This window comes from Arvicanthis niloticus, chromosome 8 (genome assembly GCF_011762505.2).
Source record: "Arvicanthis niloticus isolate mArvNil1 chromosome 8, mArvNil1.pat.X, whole genome shotgun sequence".
Classification (NCBI taxonomy): Eukaryota; Metazoa; Chordata; class Mammalia; order Rodentia; family Muridae; genus Arvicanthis; species Arvicanthis niloticus.
The window spans coordinates 5,213,518-5,235,319 of NC_047665.1; the positions used below are offsets into that span (position 1 = coordinate 5,213,518).

The 21,802-nt window shown below is 42.7% G+C and overlaps 1 protein-coding gene across 6 annotated transcripts in view; it reads right to left on the reverse strand.

Annotated features, from left to right (window-relative positions):
- Ntrk2 (neurotrophic receptor tyrosine kinase 2) overlaps positions 1-21,802 on the reverse strand; it is a 306,311-nt gene that overhangs the window by 251,581 nt on the left and 32,928 nt on the right. For all 6 annotated transcript variants that reach the window (XM_034509751.1, XM_076938898.1, XM_034509753.2 and 3 more), the window contains 4 exons: positions 19,964-20,038; positions 19,775-19,846; positions 14,962-15,030; positions 10,861-11,015 (listed from right to left, as the gene is read on the reverse strand). In XM_034509751.1, coding sequence (XP_034365642.1) covers positions 10,861-11,015; positions 14,962-15,030; positions 19,775-19,846; positions 19,964-20,038 — 371 coding nt within the window. The remainder of the gene's footprint in view (positions 1-10,860; positions 11,016-14,961; positions 15,031-19,774; positions 19,847-19,963; positions 20,039-21,802) is intronic.

Consider the following 21,802-nt stretch of genomic DNA (forward strand, 5'->3'; position numbering starts at 1 on the left):
CTTTTACCTAAAGCACAACTTGGATAATCAACTATGTGTTGGTCCTGACAATCAAATCAGCCTACTTGCTATGAGGACCATTTGGAGGGACTATGTCCACCTCAACTACCAAGTCTCACAGAACTGTCATGGATCATTGTCTAGGAAGCAACTTGGAAGTCAGAAAAGGCAGTTTTTCTGCAGTCACTATTAAATTGCAATTAACCCACCTGTTTGCCAGTAACCAAACTGACATATCTGATACACAAATCCTTCATCATTAAACTACCCTCACTGGCTAAGCCACTGTTCTTTAGTATTGAAGCCAGACTAGACAATATTTGTACATAGTGTATCTCACAGTGTTCCAACCACTGAAAGAAGACACCCCAGTAAAATCTGGCTTTCAGGGACTTCTGAAACCTCCTTGGAATGACCCTTCCCATAAGCATCCAATAGGGAAGAATGTTACATCTTTTGTGTGGTTTCAAGGAGTCTCGAGCTATCTCAAGTTTCATGAGGCAACAAAGCACATAACAAAGGTCAAGAGAAAGCACAGTAAACAAAAACAGACCCTACACTACAAACCTCCTTCATATGAAGTGTGTGAATTATGAAGCAAGTCAGAACAGAACACTATTAAAGTGTATGGTGTGGTCTGGGTAACTTCCTAAAAATATGTGTTTTATTTACTTTTAGCCCAACATGTAGTCACATCATTTAAAGAGTCTATGATCATGTAAAATTTGTCTTTAAAAATAATCAAGCTATTGTGTGAAGAATAGTTTGCCCTCAGCTGAATGGCATGGCTTCCTGTTCCCAGAAACACCCACTTCATCTATTTGCATATCTTCTTTACTGTTGATCTCCACCTCACAAAATATTATGCTTGAGCTCCTATTTGTTGGCTTTTCTGTTGTAGAATTACCTACTGATCTCCTGCCAGGAGAGAACTAGAGACTCCCGTTTGTGCCCCAGACTTTCCCACTTGCCCACAGCTCCATCTTTGCATCTTTCCACATGTTGTGAAGATACATGATATAATGAGACACAAATCAAGACACATAAACCTTACTGAGATTTGGACCATCTAAAACCCATCGAATCTACCCAGTTATCTTCAGATCATTTTGAAGAAGAGATACTTCCAATAACTCAGCCCAATGGAAGAATTGTTAGACATTCTCCAAATGTTCTTCTTAGATGAGGGGGAAGACTATAAATATCTATACAAAATCAATATGTAAATCCATCAGGTTTTCTATGAATTCTATAGCCTCAAGTCTACCCAAATCTCCTTGGAATCTTTACTTTATTCTCTTTATAGAATAGATATCCAGTTTTTCCTCCAAGAAAAGAGGGTCACATCGTATAGAACAGGAAGCATTTGGACAATGTCTGTGACATGTCACCTACACTCATGCACAAGTCACATTTCCGCTGTGGACCACTCAGTGAGCAACAATCTGAGTCACTACGACAGTTACAACACATCCCTTTGCCTTCCCAGCTAACAGTGTTTGGTGTTCTGCCGGCTCCCACTCTCCTTATATTTACAAATTTATTTACTGACTCTAGGGTGACCTTGGGATCCAGACTTGTTCTAAAAATTTGGCCCCTCTCAAATAGCCTTGTCACGGAGCTTTGGGATGTACGTTTCTCTTCATAACTATATCTGTTATTCTGAGTACAGAAGTGTTAAAAATGGGCTTCAGTAGGTAATGCTACATAGTAATCTTAATTATTCCCATAAAGTCTGGTTTACTCTTTCATTTCAAACTTCAGTTTAGGTGACTAACAGCCCTGAGTTGTTTAGTTACAGTAGGAGCAATGGTAACATTTTCTGGGTAATCATTAAAGTAGACATTCTCATCTTAGGGAATCCTTGCAACCAACCTTGAGGACAAAAACTTTTCACTTATTTAGTTAATGAAGCCTATAAGTATTTGAAAAGTCAAGCATATCTTTCAAAGTTGCCAAAGTCAATGTAAACCTGGGATTTGAACCCAAAATAAAGGGCCTTCACCACTATAGTACAACCCCCCCCCCCCCCGAGCTACACACATTTTGTTCAGATCATACATATTACATCATATCAAAGATCTGGGAATTTGGCTCATCTGTAAAGAGTTCTGTGCCTATTTTGTGAAGGAAGAATGAGTCTCTGTATTATAAATTAATTGTCTCACCCTGTCAAAGGACTTTGCAAAGGAATCTGTGCAAATTGGCCAAGCTTAGATCTTTTAAATGTAAAGTCTCCTGCAAATGAGTAAGCACCTGTCTCGTGTTAAGTCTACAGCATTGATGCGCTGGCCAAGACCCAATAATGGAAAAAACAATCTGTACTTGAAATATCACTTGAGGCTTAATTAGCACAATAAAAATGAATTGGAAAGCATGGATCGCCAAGGCGGGCGGGATAAACCACTCGCCAGGCACTACTTCCTTGCTTAATAAGATTTGAAATCAGCACAAGTCCACAGCAAAGGCCAGCAATGCTTCCAAAAGCCTCGAGTGCTACCATGCTAGGCAAGCCATGTTCCTTCTGCAAGGAGAACCTCACAGAAGATGAGAAGAAATAGCCAGTGTCCCCAGCAGAGAACCTTTATCAATTATCTTGACTTGAGTTTGTTGGGAAAGAAGTGTTCACCCGTAGGCTGTGTGATTAATGAAGCCTACAAGTATTAGACTTAGTAAACGAGCTGGCTTTCTTCGAATCACAGCTCCCAGTTCTTAGGCATACTCAATTCACTAAGGGACTGAAGGACCCAGCTTCTTTCTCCAGCTGTATGGGTTGAACCCAGAAGGTTTGTGTTTCTAAGAAACTCTTCCTGCCACAGACCACAGTTTGAGTAGAAGGGGTTTAGATAATGGGTGTTGGACAATTGTTCACTAGGCTTTTGTTTTTACAACTGTTATTCTTAAACCAACAGGGGCCTGGGTAATTATCTATCCTACCACCAAAATTTCCACTAAGTGTGCTCTGGGAGAAGTGAATTCTTTAAGACGCTGAAGTGAGCGTGGTGGAGACGGGGCATGAGGCAGAGACAAGTGCAGGAGTAAAAGTCACAGACGAGAAGGCAGAGAGAGCTAAAGAAAGCTGGGTGTGTGTAGCACTGCCATGTAATAGCCCTCAGAAGTCTTTCTGTGGAAAACAACAAAACATGTAACCACCATTTATTTCCCCTAGACCCCCTCAGAGGACCTAAGTACCAGACTACTTGGACTGTGTGATTTTGTTACTTTCTTTGAAGCGATTTGACACAATGTCAAATATTTAAATCCAGTTTAAGATATTTAAATCCAGGTGCCAAATACTTTTAAAGATCCTATTCATGCTGATGATAGCAAATAACACTAATAGCTAATTAGCATCTATTACTTCTTTTACTATGTGCTGGACTCCATCTTAAATGCTTTTGTGTATTCTCCCTTTAGTCATCCCAAATATCCAAGAATATGTTAGTTAGTATCTCTGTTTCCCAGTGGAGGAACTAAGGCTTAGGGAGTATTGAAGTTAAACAGAGGCTGTGTCAGTCCTAGCCTGACCCTCACCTCAGCCCATGGCTTTCACCAGTGCACGACTGTCTGCCATCCTCTCCAACCCATAATGGGGGCCAGACTCTGAAGACCTGAAGAGACCTCAGTCACAGGCCCCAAATATGTAGTTTGCACCTTTCTAATAAATAAGAAAAGCAAACCTCTGCTCATTTGGGTTCTTAACTAGAAAGGTCACAGAAAGGTCACCGTCCTGCTTCATTGATCAGTGTTCACTATGAAGTCATAATGGTGTGTTTTGTCAATCTGTCGGTGGTTCTGGGCTCTGTTTATTTGATATTGTTTTACCATTCACGAGTATAAAACTATCCCAGAGATTTAGGATTTCATCTATATTCTATCTTTTCCTTTCTCCCTTCTTTTAAGAGTTTTACTTATTTCATTTTATGTTTACGATTGATTTGCCTGAGTGTATCATGTATGTCTGTGCATCGTATGCACACAGAGTGCAAACCTCTCCTCCCAGGTACAAGCGGATGCCCACTGAACCTCACTGAGTCCCACTGACCCTCGCTGACCCTCGACATCACACACCCTTATTGTGTGGATGATGCTTTAAGGAGTTCTTACACTAAGTTTGGAAAATTCAAAAATGGAAATTGTCCATTGTGAAGAATAAAGAAGCCAAAGGCAGGTGTGGCTTCAGTCCAGGGTGCTGCTCAGGGTGTTTTATGGAGTCCCCACCCTGGTCCTCCGGCAGCAAGCAAGCCTTACTACAGAGCTATCATTCTCACAGTAACTGGTTACTAGTGAGCTCAGCTGAGGGGCTACTTTAATGTGACCTGGAGACAGGCCACCTTTCCTAACCTTATTCACCTAGAACAGACCATTGCCATCACTGTTAACTTCACTGTTAACTTTCCTACGATGCCTCCTCACAGATAATGTTAAGTCATGATTGCAGTATTTAAAAATTGAAGTGTGAGTTGGACAGAAGAAATTGCTGTGATGTTCCTATTGAAAAGGACCAATGGGAAGATTGCTCTAAGACACCAGCTTATCCAGTTAACATGGAAATTGCATGAATCTGTGGGTCGCCTTTCAATGACCATTTTCCTGAAGCTTAAGGGGTCATGTAGAGAAACAGACCACGGTTTATGTTACAGCCTGAATCACTGTATGCTCAGTCACTGAGGGTTGGGACCATCTCCAGAATTCTGTTGGGCATTTTGACTGCTAATAGTAATGTGCTCAACTCCTACCCTGACCCCTGGCTTAACTAAAAGAAGGAACAAGACCTTCTTCAATGTGATGAGGACAGACATGTCAATGGGACCTTTGGGTAGCACTAAGACTGAGCCTAGTACCCTGAATATGGGGTTGAAGATGTTAACTGTTATACTAGACCCCCTGCCCCCACCAGTCCAGCAGAGAAAAGTAAAATATCAACCCTCTGATAACAGGGTCCCTCTTGAACATCACAAGCACTTCATTAAGTGACTCAGAACTGCTGAGATGGCTCACTTGGTTAAGGTACTTGCCTGATGACCCCAGTTCAATCTCTAGATCCCTCCTGGCAGAACAAACTCACTCCCAAAATTTTTTCTCCAGTCTCCAATCCCATGCCATGCTATGGAACATGCTTGTGTTACTTGCAGACTCGGAAAGGAGACCTGAGCTGACATTGGGTGAGGTCCACAGACATACAGGAGCAGTAGAAATGGTGGTAGGTGCTGGGGACAGTACCCGACACTCAGGGTACACTAAAGATAGAGGTGCAAGCCCTAAATACAAATCCTACAGAGATAACATGACCTGAACTCTACTATAGCTAAGTCCTCTCCTGAACATGGTAAATAACATCCACCAAGAAAGAAAGATGATGTGCATTCTAAGAAGACAAGAAAGAAAGAAACAACCAATAAACTAATTCTTGATGTCCAAGCCCCAGTATTAAAAAAAAACAAACAAAAAAATAAATCTATTGAAAGAAATTCCAACCCTAGTACAGGAGGCATTGAGAAGAGGTAAGATCACAAATTTATAGTTAAAACCCTAAATGTGTAAAACAGAGAAAATATCTTGAAAACTCCAAGATAGAAATACTCAGTCACATACAAAGGCAAGCTCACTGAAACAGTCCATACTCAGCAGAAACCTTAAAAGGTAGGCAAGTTTTCATAATATAGTTCAAGCCAATAATTGCTAACCCAGATTACCACACACAGCAAAACCATATCTTATAATTGAAGAGAAAGAGAAACTTTCCAAGATAAAAACAAACTAGAGAAAAACATGACCTCTTAGCCATTCCTAGAGAAGATAGCTTAAAAGGTTGAAGACCCCTCTGGGCTGAAAAGAAAGATAAATACTTTCAACAACCTTCAGGAAACAACAAACCACATGAATAGCAGTTACACAGAGGAGAAATTCAAAACCCCCAAACACTACAAAACCAACAACAACAACAAAAAAAAGAGGAACAAGATTTAATATATACCTTGCAATGACTATAACTATCAGTTGTGTCCATTACCCCAATCAACAGACACCAGACCATCAGAATTGACTGAAAGTGGTCCATCTATTTCTTGCCTACAAGAAAGCATGTCTTTGTCAAAGAAAGGGGCAACTCAGGGCGAAAGTCTGGGAGAGTAATTCTGAGCAAATAGGACTAAAAAGCAAGCAACTATTACCTTTCTAATACATGACAAAATGGCCTCAAATTAAAATCAGCCAACGGTTAATTCAAAGAAGGTCACTTCATACTGATTAGGGGAGCAGTCAATCCATGAAGGGCATTTTGCAACTTGAACCACATAACACACTGAGCACAGTGCACCCGAGTTCATAAAAGAGGTGCTACTGGAAGCAATGACAGAAAAGTTCCTACACAGTAAGATTAGAGGACATCATTACCCTGCTCTCAATACACAGCAGGCCATCCTTTAACAGATGCTTTTTAGCAGGACAGATATACCATGATATCAAATCCCAGTGAAGATATAACAATAACAAACGAGAAATTATAGCCAGTTTCCCCGATGATCATTGCTGCAAAAATTATCAATAGAACTCTTGCAAACCAAATATGTGTACACATCGAAAAGACCATTCACCATGATCAAGTCAGCTTCCTTGCAGTGGCTCAACATGTACAATTCAGCAAATGCATTACATCACAGAAATAGACTCGGGGACAGAGACCTCATGATCATCTTCATAGACACAGAAATGGCTTTTGACGAAATCCAGAATGGCTTAATAACAAAAGCCCTGAAGAAGATAAGAACAGGGAAAACTTCAACACAGTAAAGAATACATGTGCAACCCTACAGTCAACTGTGCACCCAATGGAGGAAGCTCAAAGTATTTTCACTGACATGGTAGAAGGGCTCACTCTCATAGAGAGCTTGAAGTATTAGCTGAAACAGTAAGACAAGAAAAGGAAATAAAAGACATACAAGTAAGAAAACAGGAAGCTGATGTGTCCCTAAGACTTCATCAGAAAACTCTTAGAGCTGATAATTACTTTCAGCAAAGGGTCAGGATGAAAAAAAAAATTTTTTTTTTCAACTTCACTGGAGTCATGAATGCAAATTAAAAACATGCTGCCCCAGTCAGGCTCATAGACATTAAGGAAATGAAGAGTAACAAACACTGGTGAGGTTGGGAACAAAAGGCCCCCGTGTGCACTGTAGGGGAAATTCCAACACTGTGGAAATCACTACGGCTGCTCTTCAGAAATCCAAACGTTAGAACCACCATGTGACCAAGCTCAACTACTCCCCGGTATCTACACAAGGACTCCAAGACCACATCACAAAGACACAGGCACATCCATGTTCACTGCCACTCCGTTCACAACAGCGAAGCTGTAGAAGCACCCGAGGTGCTCACCAACAAGGAATGAACAAAGAACCAATAAACACGTGTGGTGAACTGAGTCGGTCCAGACACACAAACATCCCATGTTTTCCCTCATTTTCTGGTCCAAGATTTTGTATAGATACATAAAATCATGGACATGACAATAATGAAGAATAGAAATTGTTTAGGGACACACAGAGCACTAACAGGCGAGAGACGAGAGTGAGCACACGTAGTACAGAGAGAAGGGGCTCACAGCACATACATCACACAATTGACCAAAGTGTCCTCAGCGCGGTAGCATGTGCAATGAGCGTGCACCAATAAAACCCTTTAAATACATCTTTAAACTTGTAAAGACTTCGTTGAGCATTGTTGTCATTTCCCCAGCCCTTTCCCTGTGGTTTACAGATGCGGACATCTCAGTGTTATGTTCACAAGACTCCTAGGGTTGTGATTTAGAAAACATATTTACTGTCTTTTCACTGCCCGTTACACAAGAGTACACACCAGTGGTGGTATGGAAAGAAATAATGTTAGTTTCCTAAGCAAAAACCCATAGATCACTGCCTTTCCTGTATATTGATGAATCCCTTATTAATTCACCTTTATAATTTTTCAAATTACATCATTTATCTCCAAATGCTTTGCTGTTGTTGTTGTTGTCATAGAGCTAGGAAATCCTGCCACTTATATCTTCTGATCGTGAGCATTTTCCTCTAATAAGTAGCAATATGTGAAACCCAATACAGTCGTCAACCAACTGTTTGCAAACATTTTCCTTCGAGCAGAAAAAAATAAAAACAAAATTTGAAATGCTAAAATGCTGAGAAACGCATAAATAAATAAAGAGAAATATAGATACTTTTTTGGGTTTTTTTGGTGTTAGATACTCGCAGAAAAATATATGTTGAAGTATATGTAATAAATGTTTGGGTTTATGTTTTTTCAAAAAGCCAGAAGTATAGTTTATAACTTTCAGACAATTAAAAGAGCAGACACAATGGATGAAAATAAATGAAAGAAAACTCAAATGCTTCAGAATATCAAGGGAGACATAGAAAGAGGCACATTCACCAAAGCACAGAACAGTGCAATACACACTTAAGAATACTTAGTAATCAGGAAAATGCACACTAAAAGGGCCAAGCAGCCCTCTTAAGAGAGATTAGCTAAGAGGTTCACTGATATCAAGGTTTATGACTTGCTAGAGTGCTAAGCTGTGGGTACAGCCAACTTTAAGGCACATATCTTATAAGACAGAAGTTCAGCTCTGTGAGGTCTTCTGTGGGAGGATTCTGAGGGGAACACTGTGATAGTAATAATTTAAGAGCACTATCGGCTCTTCGGAGGACTGGGTTCAGTTCCCAACCAATACCTACACAATGGCTCACAAGCTGTGATTCCAGTCCCAAGGGAATCAAATGCCCTCTTCTGGCTCCTGTCAGTACTGCATGCATGGGGTGCACATACATACACTCAGGTACATATATATACAAATAAAAAAATTAATTAAAAACAAAAAAATAAAATAAAATCTTCTCTAAAGTTAAAAATGAGCCAAGCTACCATCAGCATGGAACACTTAGTGGAATTAAGATACATTTGACCACAAACATTATGCAATCCATAAACATTATGCAATAGTTAGAAAGAATATCATGAGTCTGTCAGTATTGACCTAACATGACTATAAATACAAACGAAAATGGTGCTTTTCTAGAGTGCAGGGAAACACTTTTTATGATAAAATGTACTGATATTACCTATGCATGGCAAATGTAAAATGCCTTGAAAAACACAAACAAGTAAGGAAAGCACAGAGCAACTTCTGAACAGGAATCGACAAACACCTAGCACGCAACATCACCTGACACAGCCCCAAATGCCATTTTAACAGGCACTATTGATACTCAAGTGGGTTAAAGATGTGACCATTTAATCCCAGGGAATCAATCAAAGCTCAGCTCCCCTCCCAAGGGGGTAGGTTGATATGAAAATGCTACTCTCAAGCATAATTTATAAAGAAATGTGTAGAAAAACAAAATAAATAAAAAATATTAAAGATAGACTACGAAAAATAGATATCTGTTTACTTCATTTCTTCTGTCCACATCTCAATGGTCAGCCACATCAATGATAGGTTACCACTGAACCCCCGTCAAGACTGCATGGCCATTTAAGAGTTGGCGTCGGGCAAGGACAGAGTCGCCACCCATTCAGATGCAGCTTGTGAGACTCGGGCCTGTGTCAGATGCTCTCTGTTCCATGTTTCCTGGACAGGAAGCCAAAACAGCTGAGGGGATTTGGGTGCAAGCCAGATGGCCAGGTGACCAACAATGCCTCTCTCGTTCCTTAGGCAGCTTCTCTCAGCAGTTCTAATGTGTACAGAACAGCCAGCTCTTATCAGCCGAGAGCACACACATAGTTGTTTGATAGTTTTGTCTGTTGGCTGGCAAGGAAGGCTGAAGGAAGCAGGCAAGGTGAACAAAGTCAAGTTTCCCCACAATGAGAGCACAAGACTATCTGTGACAGAAAAATCTGTGTGACAGGTGAGCGCTGTCTTCTAAGGTCCTCAGAGTAAGGAGCAAGCCTTTATCTTTTATTGTCATCATTAAACCCTCCTTAAAGAGTCAGCAGCAACAGTGAGGTTCTTAAATAAAAGAGGTACCTTTAAACAGGGGGCTCCGGGAGGGAAATGGTTATACACATTCCTGGAGATACAAACAAGGCACTATGTGGCATGCTCTTGCTTTGTCACCCGCCACCAGGCAAGCACAAACAGAATTGTTTGTGAGATTGTCAACTGTTTGACTAACAGATTAAAATTTTGATGAAGGAATAACACCCACGTGTGTCATTGTAAAGATAAATCACAGCGACCGAGACCCTGCTTTTCCTCCTTGCGGGACATGAGCTCTCGCTGAGAGATGGATTTTGTCCAAAGGTGTCTTTTTAAACTCTCCAGATGGAAGTGTTGGGGGAGAGCAGGAGGGAACAGTAGAGGCTGAACCCAGGCACAGGGCTGAGCAGGCAGGAGTGCAGTCAGCCATGGCACAGGAGACGGAAGCATGCTGCAGGGAGGTAAACCTAGACTGTTTACCTCAGCTGCTAAGACTCTTTCAGAGCCCATGGTCTTCCCTTTGCATGGCTTACATGCCAATCAAGTGTGTGTGTGACTTGGGAAGGGCTGAACTCTTCATGCATAGTTTTGGAGAAGCAGATGGATGGTGGTGGACAGATAGGCAGGCAAACCAACAAAAGAATTAACAGTATACTTTTCCTCCATATTCTTCAACACCAGCCATTCAGAAGCAATGTTCTACTTGGAAAGAAAATTCACTAAAGGCGCTCCCAACTGGCTCCTCCACACTGCATGTAACCGTCTGATTCTCCAGAGACCTCCACAACACAGTGAGAAGTCTGGGTAGTGGTGTCCTTTCCAGACCCACGTCCATACCACGGCAATGGGAATAATGAGCAACTAGAACTCATCGATTAAAAATAAATTACCACAGTTGGGTATCTGCAGGTTCGCCAGGGGGGTGTTCTTGCTGCTTTCGTCGAGGCAGAACAAATCCTGAGTATCAGGGCTGGATTTAGTCTCCTGGAGGGTCTTGAGCCACATAATGTCACAGGAACACGTGAATGGATTACCCGTCAGGATCCTACAGGAACAGAAACACAACCCAGTCAGGCTCCTGCTTCCCGTTCAGCTTCGCGGATGATTACAGGAGGAGTACGTGCTAGCCGCCAACCTTTGAAAGTCACACCCACTTTGATGGCATGACAGTGCTTATTATTCACCCCGTTATTTAATAACTACTGCTCTGCTGTTATGTGCAAACAAAACGGTAGAGGATAAAGATAGCAAGGAGATGCAAAACTTTGCAGAACATTTAGGAAAACAGATCTGAACAAACACAGCCACGACAGAGAGCAGCTCATGATGGGGGGAGGTGTCGTTCTTTTACTTAAGTGGAGATGCCAGTGGCGACATTTTAGAGGCGTTCATATCCTATTTCTGACCAGGCTAGAGATTTAAGAGTTCTTGCTTCAGCGGGGGAGCAGAATCATTTTGTCTCCATTGAAAATGAAATTAGAGTTAGCGATCTGAGGCTGAGGTGTACCGGCCAGGGGACCTTCTCGATTGCCATCTTGCATTGCTCTCCCCAACCCCCACCTTGAGGCCTTTTCATCCAAGCAAAAAACCTGAGGGTAGAAGCTGGAAGGGAGAGAGGCAGAGGACATATATGGACATCCTCAACCCTGTGAGGGTTTCGCAGGGTAGCACACTGGGCTCCCAGGCTGAGGAGTCTACACAGAACAAGTGTAGAAAGACAGACTGCCAGCCAGCACTCAGCTGTGCTGTCTGGACTCCTAGGTACTACAGTGGGTGAAGGAGGAAGTGTGTGAGAAGGAAAACAAAAACCACAGGGAAAAAAATCTTTAATGCTTATTTATAATGCTCAGTGGCCTATTTAAGATGAATCCCATTTATGATAATGAACCCTTAAATGAGGCCATTTTCAATCGTTACATACACTGCCTAGCACTAACCACAATACTTAAGATTTCCTGAGGACAGGACCTGGCTTTGCAACATCATTTACTCCTGTGGTTTTCTGATTGCGTTCTAAGAATCTCGGAGATTCCCTGGAGACTTTTCTGTGAGTTTCATGGGGGGAAATGTGGTCATGGTAGACTGCTTTAATTTGTATCTGCTCGCCCATCTCCAAGTATCCCGCCAATATCAAAATAGGATTTGCTGCTATGAGACATGGACGGTGAGACAGAAAAGAGGCCCACCCTTGGATCAACCTCAAGTTGCCCAGGATAATTCCTAGAGTTCCGAGTACATAAATAGCTGAAGTCTTTCTAAAATGATGCTATAATCAAATAAGCTAAGTGGGAGGGAAAAATGGAAGAGATGTTTCAATGACAAAGCCCAGGGTGTTTCCATGGCCACACAGCCCTGGCAGAGAGCTGGTCCTCCTGATTTGCTTAGGCACCCACCTCTCCCACTAAGGGACAGAATCCTAGACACAAACTCTCTTTCATTCTAACAGGTAACTTGCACATGGTCAAGGCCTACTGAGCGTGTCGTTGAACAGTGCTGTTAGTGGAATTTCGAAACATGAACTGGAAAGCATCTAATTTTGAATCCATCCAGGAAGGTTTATGCAGTGGCACCCAACACCTTCACACGAAGCACCTTGCTCTGTGTCACATGGCTGCCTCTGAGGTATCGAGTCTCTGCCTGTGTTAGAAGTGCCAAAAGCACAAAAGAGGTGTGTCCTCCATGGCATGTGTGAGCTAATTAAACTGGCTTCACAGACATAAGGGGCAGGACAGTGGTTGCCAGAAGCTGGGAAGGGTGCAGGAGACAGCCTGGCAACTGGGTACAAAGCCACGGTCAGACAAAGGTAGCATTCTGCCATGTAGTAAGCTTATTATGTTGATTACTATGTAATTTGTATTTCATAATAGGTAGAAGAAAATATTTTGAGTGTTCAATATATATGTATGTATACATATATACATATACATTATATATATATATATATTATCATACTGTACCCAAGGAAATATATAACTAGTATAAATATAAAGTAACTCAAGGAAGTAAAGTTAGTTTACTCCAAATTGTTGCTAGTCTTCAAGACTTTCACCACGTGACCCCTTCCTGCTTATACACTTGTGACCTCTCCACTAGAGGTGTCCATATGATGTGCTTGAACATAGTGAAAGACCCTCTTTATAGGAATGCAAAGATGCCAGATGCCATGTATGTCTTGTCCTGAACGCCTAATCCAGTGAGCCCTCCTTCTTCTGGTGTTAATTTTGGGATCATTCCATTACCTCCCCCAAACTCTCCTACTATCTGTCTAGACCAAAGTCCTACATCACACACACACACACACACACACACACACACACACACACACACTATCCTCAGAAACTAGACCTGCCTTCCAGCTCTGGTGGATGTAACTATTTCCAGAAAAATGGTTCCCTGTGGTGTTGTGGCCCGCTCTGTTCCGAAAGTCAGGTTCTAGCAAGAGAGAGAGTGGGGGGAAGAAGGAGGAGAGACGTGAAGAATGGAAACAAACCAGAGGATCTCCTTTACTGTCTCCACCACACACACCATTCTTACTACTACTACACCACACACTTATAAGGAAATCTTGGATATTTATAAGCACAAGCAGGGGAACACAGGTGAAAACATTTTACCACGTGCACCATGTAGCTGGGGTCACTAAACAGCAAAACAAGCTATGTGGGATAAACAATATATTTATCAGAGTGTGCTTCAGCTGTTATAGGCTTTTGAAAAACAAGTCTCTCATCAGGGTATATGGTTCCAGATGGCTGCAAAGATGATAGCTGCTTTCTAGCCGCTTTCTGCTTAAACTCGGCTCCCAACACTGTGGGTTGATGTAAGCTGTCCTCATCTTCTTCAAGCCCTGTGTGAGTTGTTCCAGGATATCTGTGGAGGTGACAAGATGCTGCCCACCTGGGGCAGCTAGCCCTCAGAGGTGCACATGCTAGCCTGGCTGTAGCTGGCTCATGCTTACAGGCAGCCTTCTCGTGTATCAGCCTTGGAGGCTGGGTTTCCATTGTGGTCCCTTCTCTAGGGGACTTCACCCTAGTATTCAGAGCTCAAGCCAACTCTTACTCCATCACCACCTGGATCAACAGGAAGGGGAGGACGAGAACCACCCCCCAGATGGGAGCCAGAACCAAGACCCAGTTCTATGTCTCTGGTGTCTCGGAGCAGACAGGACAGTGGCCTTAGAACCCTCTTCCTCTACCCTGAGCTGTGAAGCTTCTTTAAGAATGCTCAACTCCCCCTTCCGCTTTTGACATGTGATGACTCCTCCCCACCCCATAGTCCTGACTTTCCCAGAGAATTTCTTTAAGTGCCACGTTTAAGCTGATGCTTCTTCCTGAGATCCAGAGCCCTGTTCTTCAAGCCTTATACACCTTGGAGTCCTCTCAAGCACCTCACCACAGCAATGGCAGCCTTTCCTATTTGCCTGGCGTTGATTACACTGAGAAATGAGCACCTCAGGGGTACTGACTGTTAGCCATCAACATGGCTCAATGGGGACATAAGGATAAATATCAAGTGGAGGGGTGAACCCAAAAGAACGGCTCCCAGAGATGGTGGCTCTGGGAATAATCTCTCTGCCAGTGTTGGCTCTACCCAAGCCTATAACTGGGCTGACGGACAAAGCCGGAAGTGTGTTTTATCCACTGTAATTTCCTCTTTGACGAATGCGCTTTATTTCAGGGCTTGAATAAAACAAGAGCCAGATGAGATGAAACATAAAGCTACTTTAGCACAAAACTCCCTGCTGGTTTTTCCCCCTCTTTTCTCTCTATTAGAAAATAAATTATTTATGTGAATAACGACATTCAAGTGATCATAATAACTTATAAAGGAGATGGAGATTGTAATCCCCCAATTGGGGCAAAGCTAGAGAAAACATTTTTCAATAATTTTGATGCAACATACACTTGCAATGGTAAAAAAAAAAAACCCATACTTAATTATCCTTTCTTTTGAAAATTTCCTCCCAAATGCCAGACAAAATCATTACTTACAGGTCAGACAAGTCAAGGTGGCGGAAATGTCTTCTGGACAAACTTGTTAGCTTGTTTCGTGTGAAATTACTGAAAGAAATCAGATAAGTTAAGTGTAACTTTAACGGTCATATTTTAAGAATGATATGTTCACACAGTGGTTTTGTTTTCAAAATGTAATTTTCGTGGACTGGGGTACCCATCTTACTTGGAGCCAATTGTGTCTTTTAACCTGAAAAGGTAACTTCCTGGGGTCCCTGCCTCTCTTACGGTTCCTATGCACTGAGAGAAGAGTGTATGTGTCTCAGAGTCTATTTTTAATATCTTTGTTTCACCCAAAAGTTTACGTTTTGTGTATCGATTAAAAGTCCAGTTCTCTGCCCAGCTGAGCTCCCGATGCTTTGGGGGAGTGCGTAATAAAATATCACATTAGAAGCCCATGAGAGGGAAGAAAAGGAGGCTCTAAAACTCAAGAGGGTCTTGAACATTTTTGAGGTATGTGACAAACAAAACTTGGACTAGACAGACTTTCAACTGTCTTTCCAGAAAGGAACACACCTGCTGACTGAAACCGCCTGGCGGGACTATTTACACATGACCTTGATGAGGCAGTAGCTCCAAGAAGAGACCAGGGTGAACCCTGGGGAAGAGGGCATGCATGTGTCAGGCTTTATTGTGAGCTCTCCCGAAAACACAGCGCATATATATATATATATATATATATATATATATATATATATATATATATATATATATATATGATGATGCTCTATCCATGAGAGAAAACAAACAAACAAAAAACAACAACCTTATGAACTTCCTGGTGTGTTCCAAATGCATGTTTTCTGTAGTGTGGATGAGTGTTTCCAATGAGCCTGGCAGCTGAATTTGTTTACTGTTTAAAATTTACTTAAAGTTCTTGAGCCTCTGGACAGGTATTTTCGACAAGTAACAAAAGTACAAAACCAAACAGCCACATCTGTCCACAAAAACAGCCAAGACCCCATCCACGCTGCTCCTGGTTTCTCATGTGGCCCAGGCAGGCAGGTGTCTAAGAAGGTCTGCTAGGGACAGTAACCCTGGCCCTGCCCTGTACCTGGGGCCAGTATGCTGTCAGGCCAATGATATCTCAGTCATCTGTAGCAGCTAAATCACAGGCTAACAGGGTTAGCTGGTGAATGAAGAAAAACTTCTCACAACTCATGAATGGGTGATGTTTCATCCAGTGAACCGCCTTCAGGGAGATTTCCATCCACCTGAACCCTGACCCACAGAGGGATGCTCTCATGCCTTGTAAGCTTGCATCTTCTCCATTCACACTAGTGCAATGTGCTCGCCCACAGAAAAGGGTACCACAGATGAAAATATGACCCATCAGGAAGTGGTAAGACATGGCCACGTAAGTCTTTCTTTGGGGACAAGAATTAAGAATGGTTTCTGTAGGGCACATCGAACCAAAAATCTCTGCCTGTCTTGAAGGCTCAGATATGTTCATACTCATCACAAAGCCCAGTCTTCCTGAAAAAAAAATCTGTTCTTCTCCCCCAAGATAAATAAAAGGGCACAGGGGCAGGGATGTAGGGGAAGAAAGGGAGAGAAGGGGAGGAGGAGAGAAGGAGGAAGAGAGGAGAGGGAAAGGGAGGGAGGGGAGAGGAAGAGAGGGCAGAGAAAAGCAGAGACCAGGAGGGAGACAGAAGCAAAAAGAGGGACCAGGAAGCTTCCCCACCAGCTCCGTGCTGCCCTATGGAGCAGTCCCCTCCCCGCCCCCCCTCCACACCCCTCCATCAGCTCAGGCTGACCTATGGAGCAACCCTCCCATCAGCTCCATGCAGCCCTATGGAGCAACCTCCCAGCTCTCCCATCCCCTGCCTCCCCCAACACCCCCATCAGCTCCGTGCTGCCCTATGGTGCAGCCTCCCCCTGTCAGCTCTGCGCTGCCCTCCCTGGAAGCAGCTGCTAGGTTGGGTTGCCAGCAGCACAGTGCAGCTCGGGGTTACGGGCCAAAGAACAAGATGAGTTTTATGAAGCATACTTAGGAATGGGGCCAAAAGCCAAAAAGGAGGAAGAAGGAAGAAAAAAAATCAACAATCCTCTTACTGTTTGATTGTAAAACTTTGCTAAGAGCCTAATTAGCACCTCGGCAAAGCCCCTGGAAAACACAAAAGCTGGCTTTTCTCACAGTCCCAGGGGTTTTAGGGGCTGGGCAGCAATTAAAGGCACCCAGACAGACATTCAGAGACCAGCTCTCTGGATGGTGGCTGTGTGACTAGCATGGACCAGGCAAACTGAGGCAAAGATAAGGCAGGGCTCTCCCGTGAGGTCCCCTACGGCAGACCCATCTGTCCCTCATTTCTTTTTTTTTTTTTCCTTGTTCTTTTTGTTTTATTGAATATTTTCTTTATTTACATTTCAAATGTTATCCCTTTTCCTGGTTTCACCCTTGGAAACCCCCTATCGAATCCCCTCCCCCTGCTTCTATGAGGGTGTTTCCTTCCCCCCCCTTCCCTCCCCCCCCCTCCTCCCGCATTCCCCTATGCTGGGGCTGGAGCTGTGGATTCTTCCGTGTATACTCTTTGGTTGGTGGTTTAGTCCCTTGGAGCTCTGGGGGGTCTGGTTGGTTGATATTGTTGTTCTTCCTGTGTGGTTGCAAAGCCCTTCAGATCCTTCTGCCCTTTGTCTAACTCCTCCATTCATTTCTATGTAAGTAGAGGAGTTCAGGCCAGCCTCGGGCTACAGAGAGACAGCTTCTAGCATTTGTTTCTTCATTAGCCATGTGCACCTCAGTGTGCTGATAACCCAGAAAATCCAGGCTAAACAAGCTGGTCCCAGGATCCTCAGTCCCAAGCAGAGGCTTGGACAGAAGGCAGGTGCTGGAGCTGACTTTATCTCCTGCATCCCTATCTCCTGCATCCCCACCATCCCCCAAGGCAAGCTACCAAACCGCAGCTAGGAAGAGCCTCTTTCTTCATGTGGCTAAGTGTGAAGCTCTCTGCTATCTCACCTCTCTTCACCGCTGTCTGAACGCTTGCCTAATTTCATTGGGTCATACTGCTTGACAATAGCTACACACATCCATAGAGTATTTGAAGTTTGATCAATTATTGGATCCTGGTTGTGGTCTGGTAAGGAAGCTGTATAGAATATCTGTCCTTGAGTGAGGCAGATACATAATTTAATGTAAGCTGGATATGGAAGCTACAAAATCATTAAAACTATTCTATCACCACGCACATGTGTGAACACACACACACACACACACACACACACACACACACACACACACGGAGCCTATCAATAAAATTGCAATTAGCCACAGCCCACTGTTCATATTATAACAGGAGCATCAATCCTCCGAGGAATCAGACAGCACATGATAGAACCGCTAGGTGATTCGGACCTAGGGTCATCTGCAAAAAAAATTTAAAAACCTAACTATTGAGGTCATTAATTACTTCTAAGAGGTTGCAGTAGGATACTTTCCCATTCTTCTTCTGCTGTCTTGGCTGTGCCACCAAGGGCTACACACACGTCAAGTTTGCCCCCAGCAAACCTACCCAGACAGGCTGTCAAAAAGTGTTTCAAGAAGATGTGTTTTAAAATGTGCCCCGGGTTTTTATCCTGGTTTTGCAGAAATGTTTCATATCTTAGAAAGTGGCTTCATCATTCCTGTCACATATAAAATATGAACTCATGGTAATGACTTTATGAAATTAAGGGTCTTCAGTGATATCAACACATCTCCACGGAGCATCCAGACAGGCTGCTCTGAGACAGTGAGCGCTTCAGTAACCAGCACCAGTCAGGTCAGGAACTGTTGTCCCCGGGGAAGGGAAGACGGACAGATGTTACAAGATGATAGCAATAGCAGAAATTTCATCTCCTCTGCTCCTGCTTTAAGAACACAGTAAGGAGCCAGTCACCTGGTTAAGTCCCCCAGCTCTCAGACTGGATTTTTGCCCATATCCTGGGAATATAGACATCAGTCTAGACAAGAGAAATGTTTAGGTGAGACCCTACAGGTAAACTGTGAAATGCTGAAGCTATTGTTGAAAAGAGAATTTGGTCAATCAGGTCACAGCCCTCCAGCAGATGATCCCCATTGGAAATGCACAATGGGAGGGAATGTGAGCTTGGGGTGGGGCTGTGGTCTTTCGGGTGATCTGTCGGGAGGCCATAATTTATTGACTTAACACATATTGTTGAGGAGACTAACCAGAAAACCATATAGCAACTCTTATTTGTTGCATTTCCAGTTGACTTCAGTCAACAAAATATCAACAGGACTTGGGAGAATAGCAGTCTCTACTATTAAGAGTTACCTGGAGCTTTGGCATTGACAGTGATTGATATTTTTTTTCTTTGTTTATCAATCTATGGCACATGCTGTTGAGAAAATAAACATTCAAACGGTCCTATTATAAAGGGAAAAGCAATAGTAATTTTTATTTTCTTAAACCTTCCAAGGCCAAGTCAGAGTCTTGATTAGTTGGCTTGATGTCTTCCAGGGAGTGTGTCTTGATTCCAAGGGAAAGAATCAAGGACTCTGTACAAGGACATCATTTTCACATCAGAGTCCTTGCTGTTGGCCCAGCACTCCGTCCAAGATGGAAATGGCCCAGAAGTTCATGAAAGGAAATAAACAGGCTGTTCTAAGTACCCCTCTGAAGCCATTCAGAAATCAAACAGAATCAAAGCTAATGTTCCTAAGCTATTATCACAGCTATACTAACTTTTAAGAAGGAGGTTTAGAGTTGGCAAAGAAAGAAAATAAAGAGGAGTGAGAAAAATGCTGAACAAATCGGGTCCTGGGAAGCAAAGAGATGGCTGTACTCACATGTGCCGCAGGTTGCTGTTTTTCAGAAACGCTTTGTGAGCCACAAACTTTAAGCCGGAATCCACAACTGTCCTGCAAAAAAATACATAATGGCATTCATGTTAGGAGTAACCAGCAAATTACCTACCTGACCAGAGCAGAACACAAGACAAGCCCCTGAGGTAATGTGTGGACGTGGTGAGTACTCACAGGTTTTTCAGCCCCACGTAAGCTTCAACGTCATCTTCATTGATGATTTCTAACCTTTTCTGGTTTGCAATGAGACTGTAACAAAGCAGAAGGGGAATTATGGGTGACGGAGAACATCAGCGATGATGTGGAATTATGGGTAACTGGGACTGTTGGTTCTCTGAGAATCTAGTACAAGTTATTTCCACCATACGCACCCCCACGCCTCCAGCTTCCCCTAGATTCATTGACACCCCTTCCTTTACAGTGAAGGCAATAACCAGATCCAGCCATCCATGCCTGCTCACCAAGTATCTCATTGTTTTTTTTTCCTTTCCTGTCTAAAAAATGTCAGTTGTGAAGGTGCAAATGTTCTGACCACTCAAATGTGTGGCACGCGTATGGTGACAGCCTGGAAGTGCAAGAATGGTCACATGTCCTTGCCATTCCAGGAAACACCTTCCCTTCCTCTCTTTTATCTTGTAAAACTTGAAGAGCTTGCCTCTCTCCCCTGGTTGTTCTTTCCTTGACCAGTACTCTCTCCTTCTGCTTTTGTCAGCCACAATTCCAATATTTCCTTTGATGAACCACATTCCACAAGTCCCAAGTGGCCTTAGTAAAGTCTCTGTAGGAAATGGCTCTCCTCTCCAACCCCCCAAAGTTTCTAAATGTAGTAATTACGTAAGGATCCCAGCTAATGACAAAGAACGATATTCCCTCGGCCTTTATGATTGGCTGAGGGATGTGTGTGTGTGACCTCAGCGAGACCAGAGAAGCTCTTTCTTAAGATTTAACACTATGAATCCTGGGAGAAGGGGGTAGGTCTTTTTCATTCTCTGGCCTCACAACTAAAGAATAACATAGGCCTAGGGCTTCCAACAGGTGACTTTTCTGCCACCAGAAAGAGGCCATCCAAGAATGGAGTCAACAGGAAGACAAAAGCCAATGAGGCATAAAAAGGGAAAGCATCCTGAAAAATGGAGATATGGAAGTATAGCTATCTCTGAAGTTAGAGATTACAAACCTAGTTTGATCTGAGTTTCTGTCGTGTGCACTCCAATAGTACAAACATATAGATATTAAAATTACCATGGGGGGGGGCTCTACTTTGTATGACCGCTATTTAGGAACCCTATGTACTTACGTCAGAATCTCTTTGAAAAGAGAATTGTTTCTAAAATTATTAATATGCACCACAACTCTTAGGTCACTCAGATGATGTATAGACAACAGGTGAATGATGAGTGATTAATGTGTGGATGATGGATGTTATAGATGGATGTATGGGTGGATGATGATTGAACAGTTGGATGGATGGATGGATGGATGGATGGGATGGTGGATGGATAATATATGTATATATGCATGTATGTATTATGATGGCTGAAAATGTGCACATGTATGTATGCATGTTGGATGGATACTGGTAGATGGATGGATGAATGGATGGATAAATGGATGAATGGGATGGTGGATGAATAACGTATGTATGTATGTATGTATGTATGCATGTTGGATGGGTGGATACTGATGGATGGATCAGTGGAATGATGATGGATCATGTATGTATGTAGATAAGCAAGTATAGATGAATGGATGGTAGATTGATGGATGAGGAAAAGATAGTTGGCAACAGTTGCAGTTACAAAAATTCTACAGGAGTCATGGTTGGGTGAGTTTTCCTTAGTCTTAAAAAAATAAAACATTAAGATATGAAGCCATTTAATTAATACACTAAAGTCGAACATATAGCTCTTCTGCTGACAGTGAGTTAAAATGGAAATAAATATCTTGAGTAATGAGGCATGAGAGTGGCTCAGCATCCTGGGTCTCTGCTCAATAAGAAAAACAGCATGACAA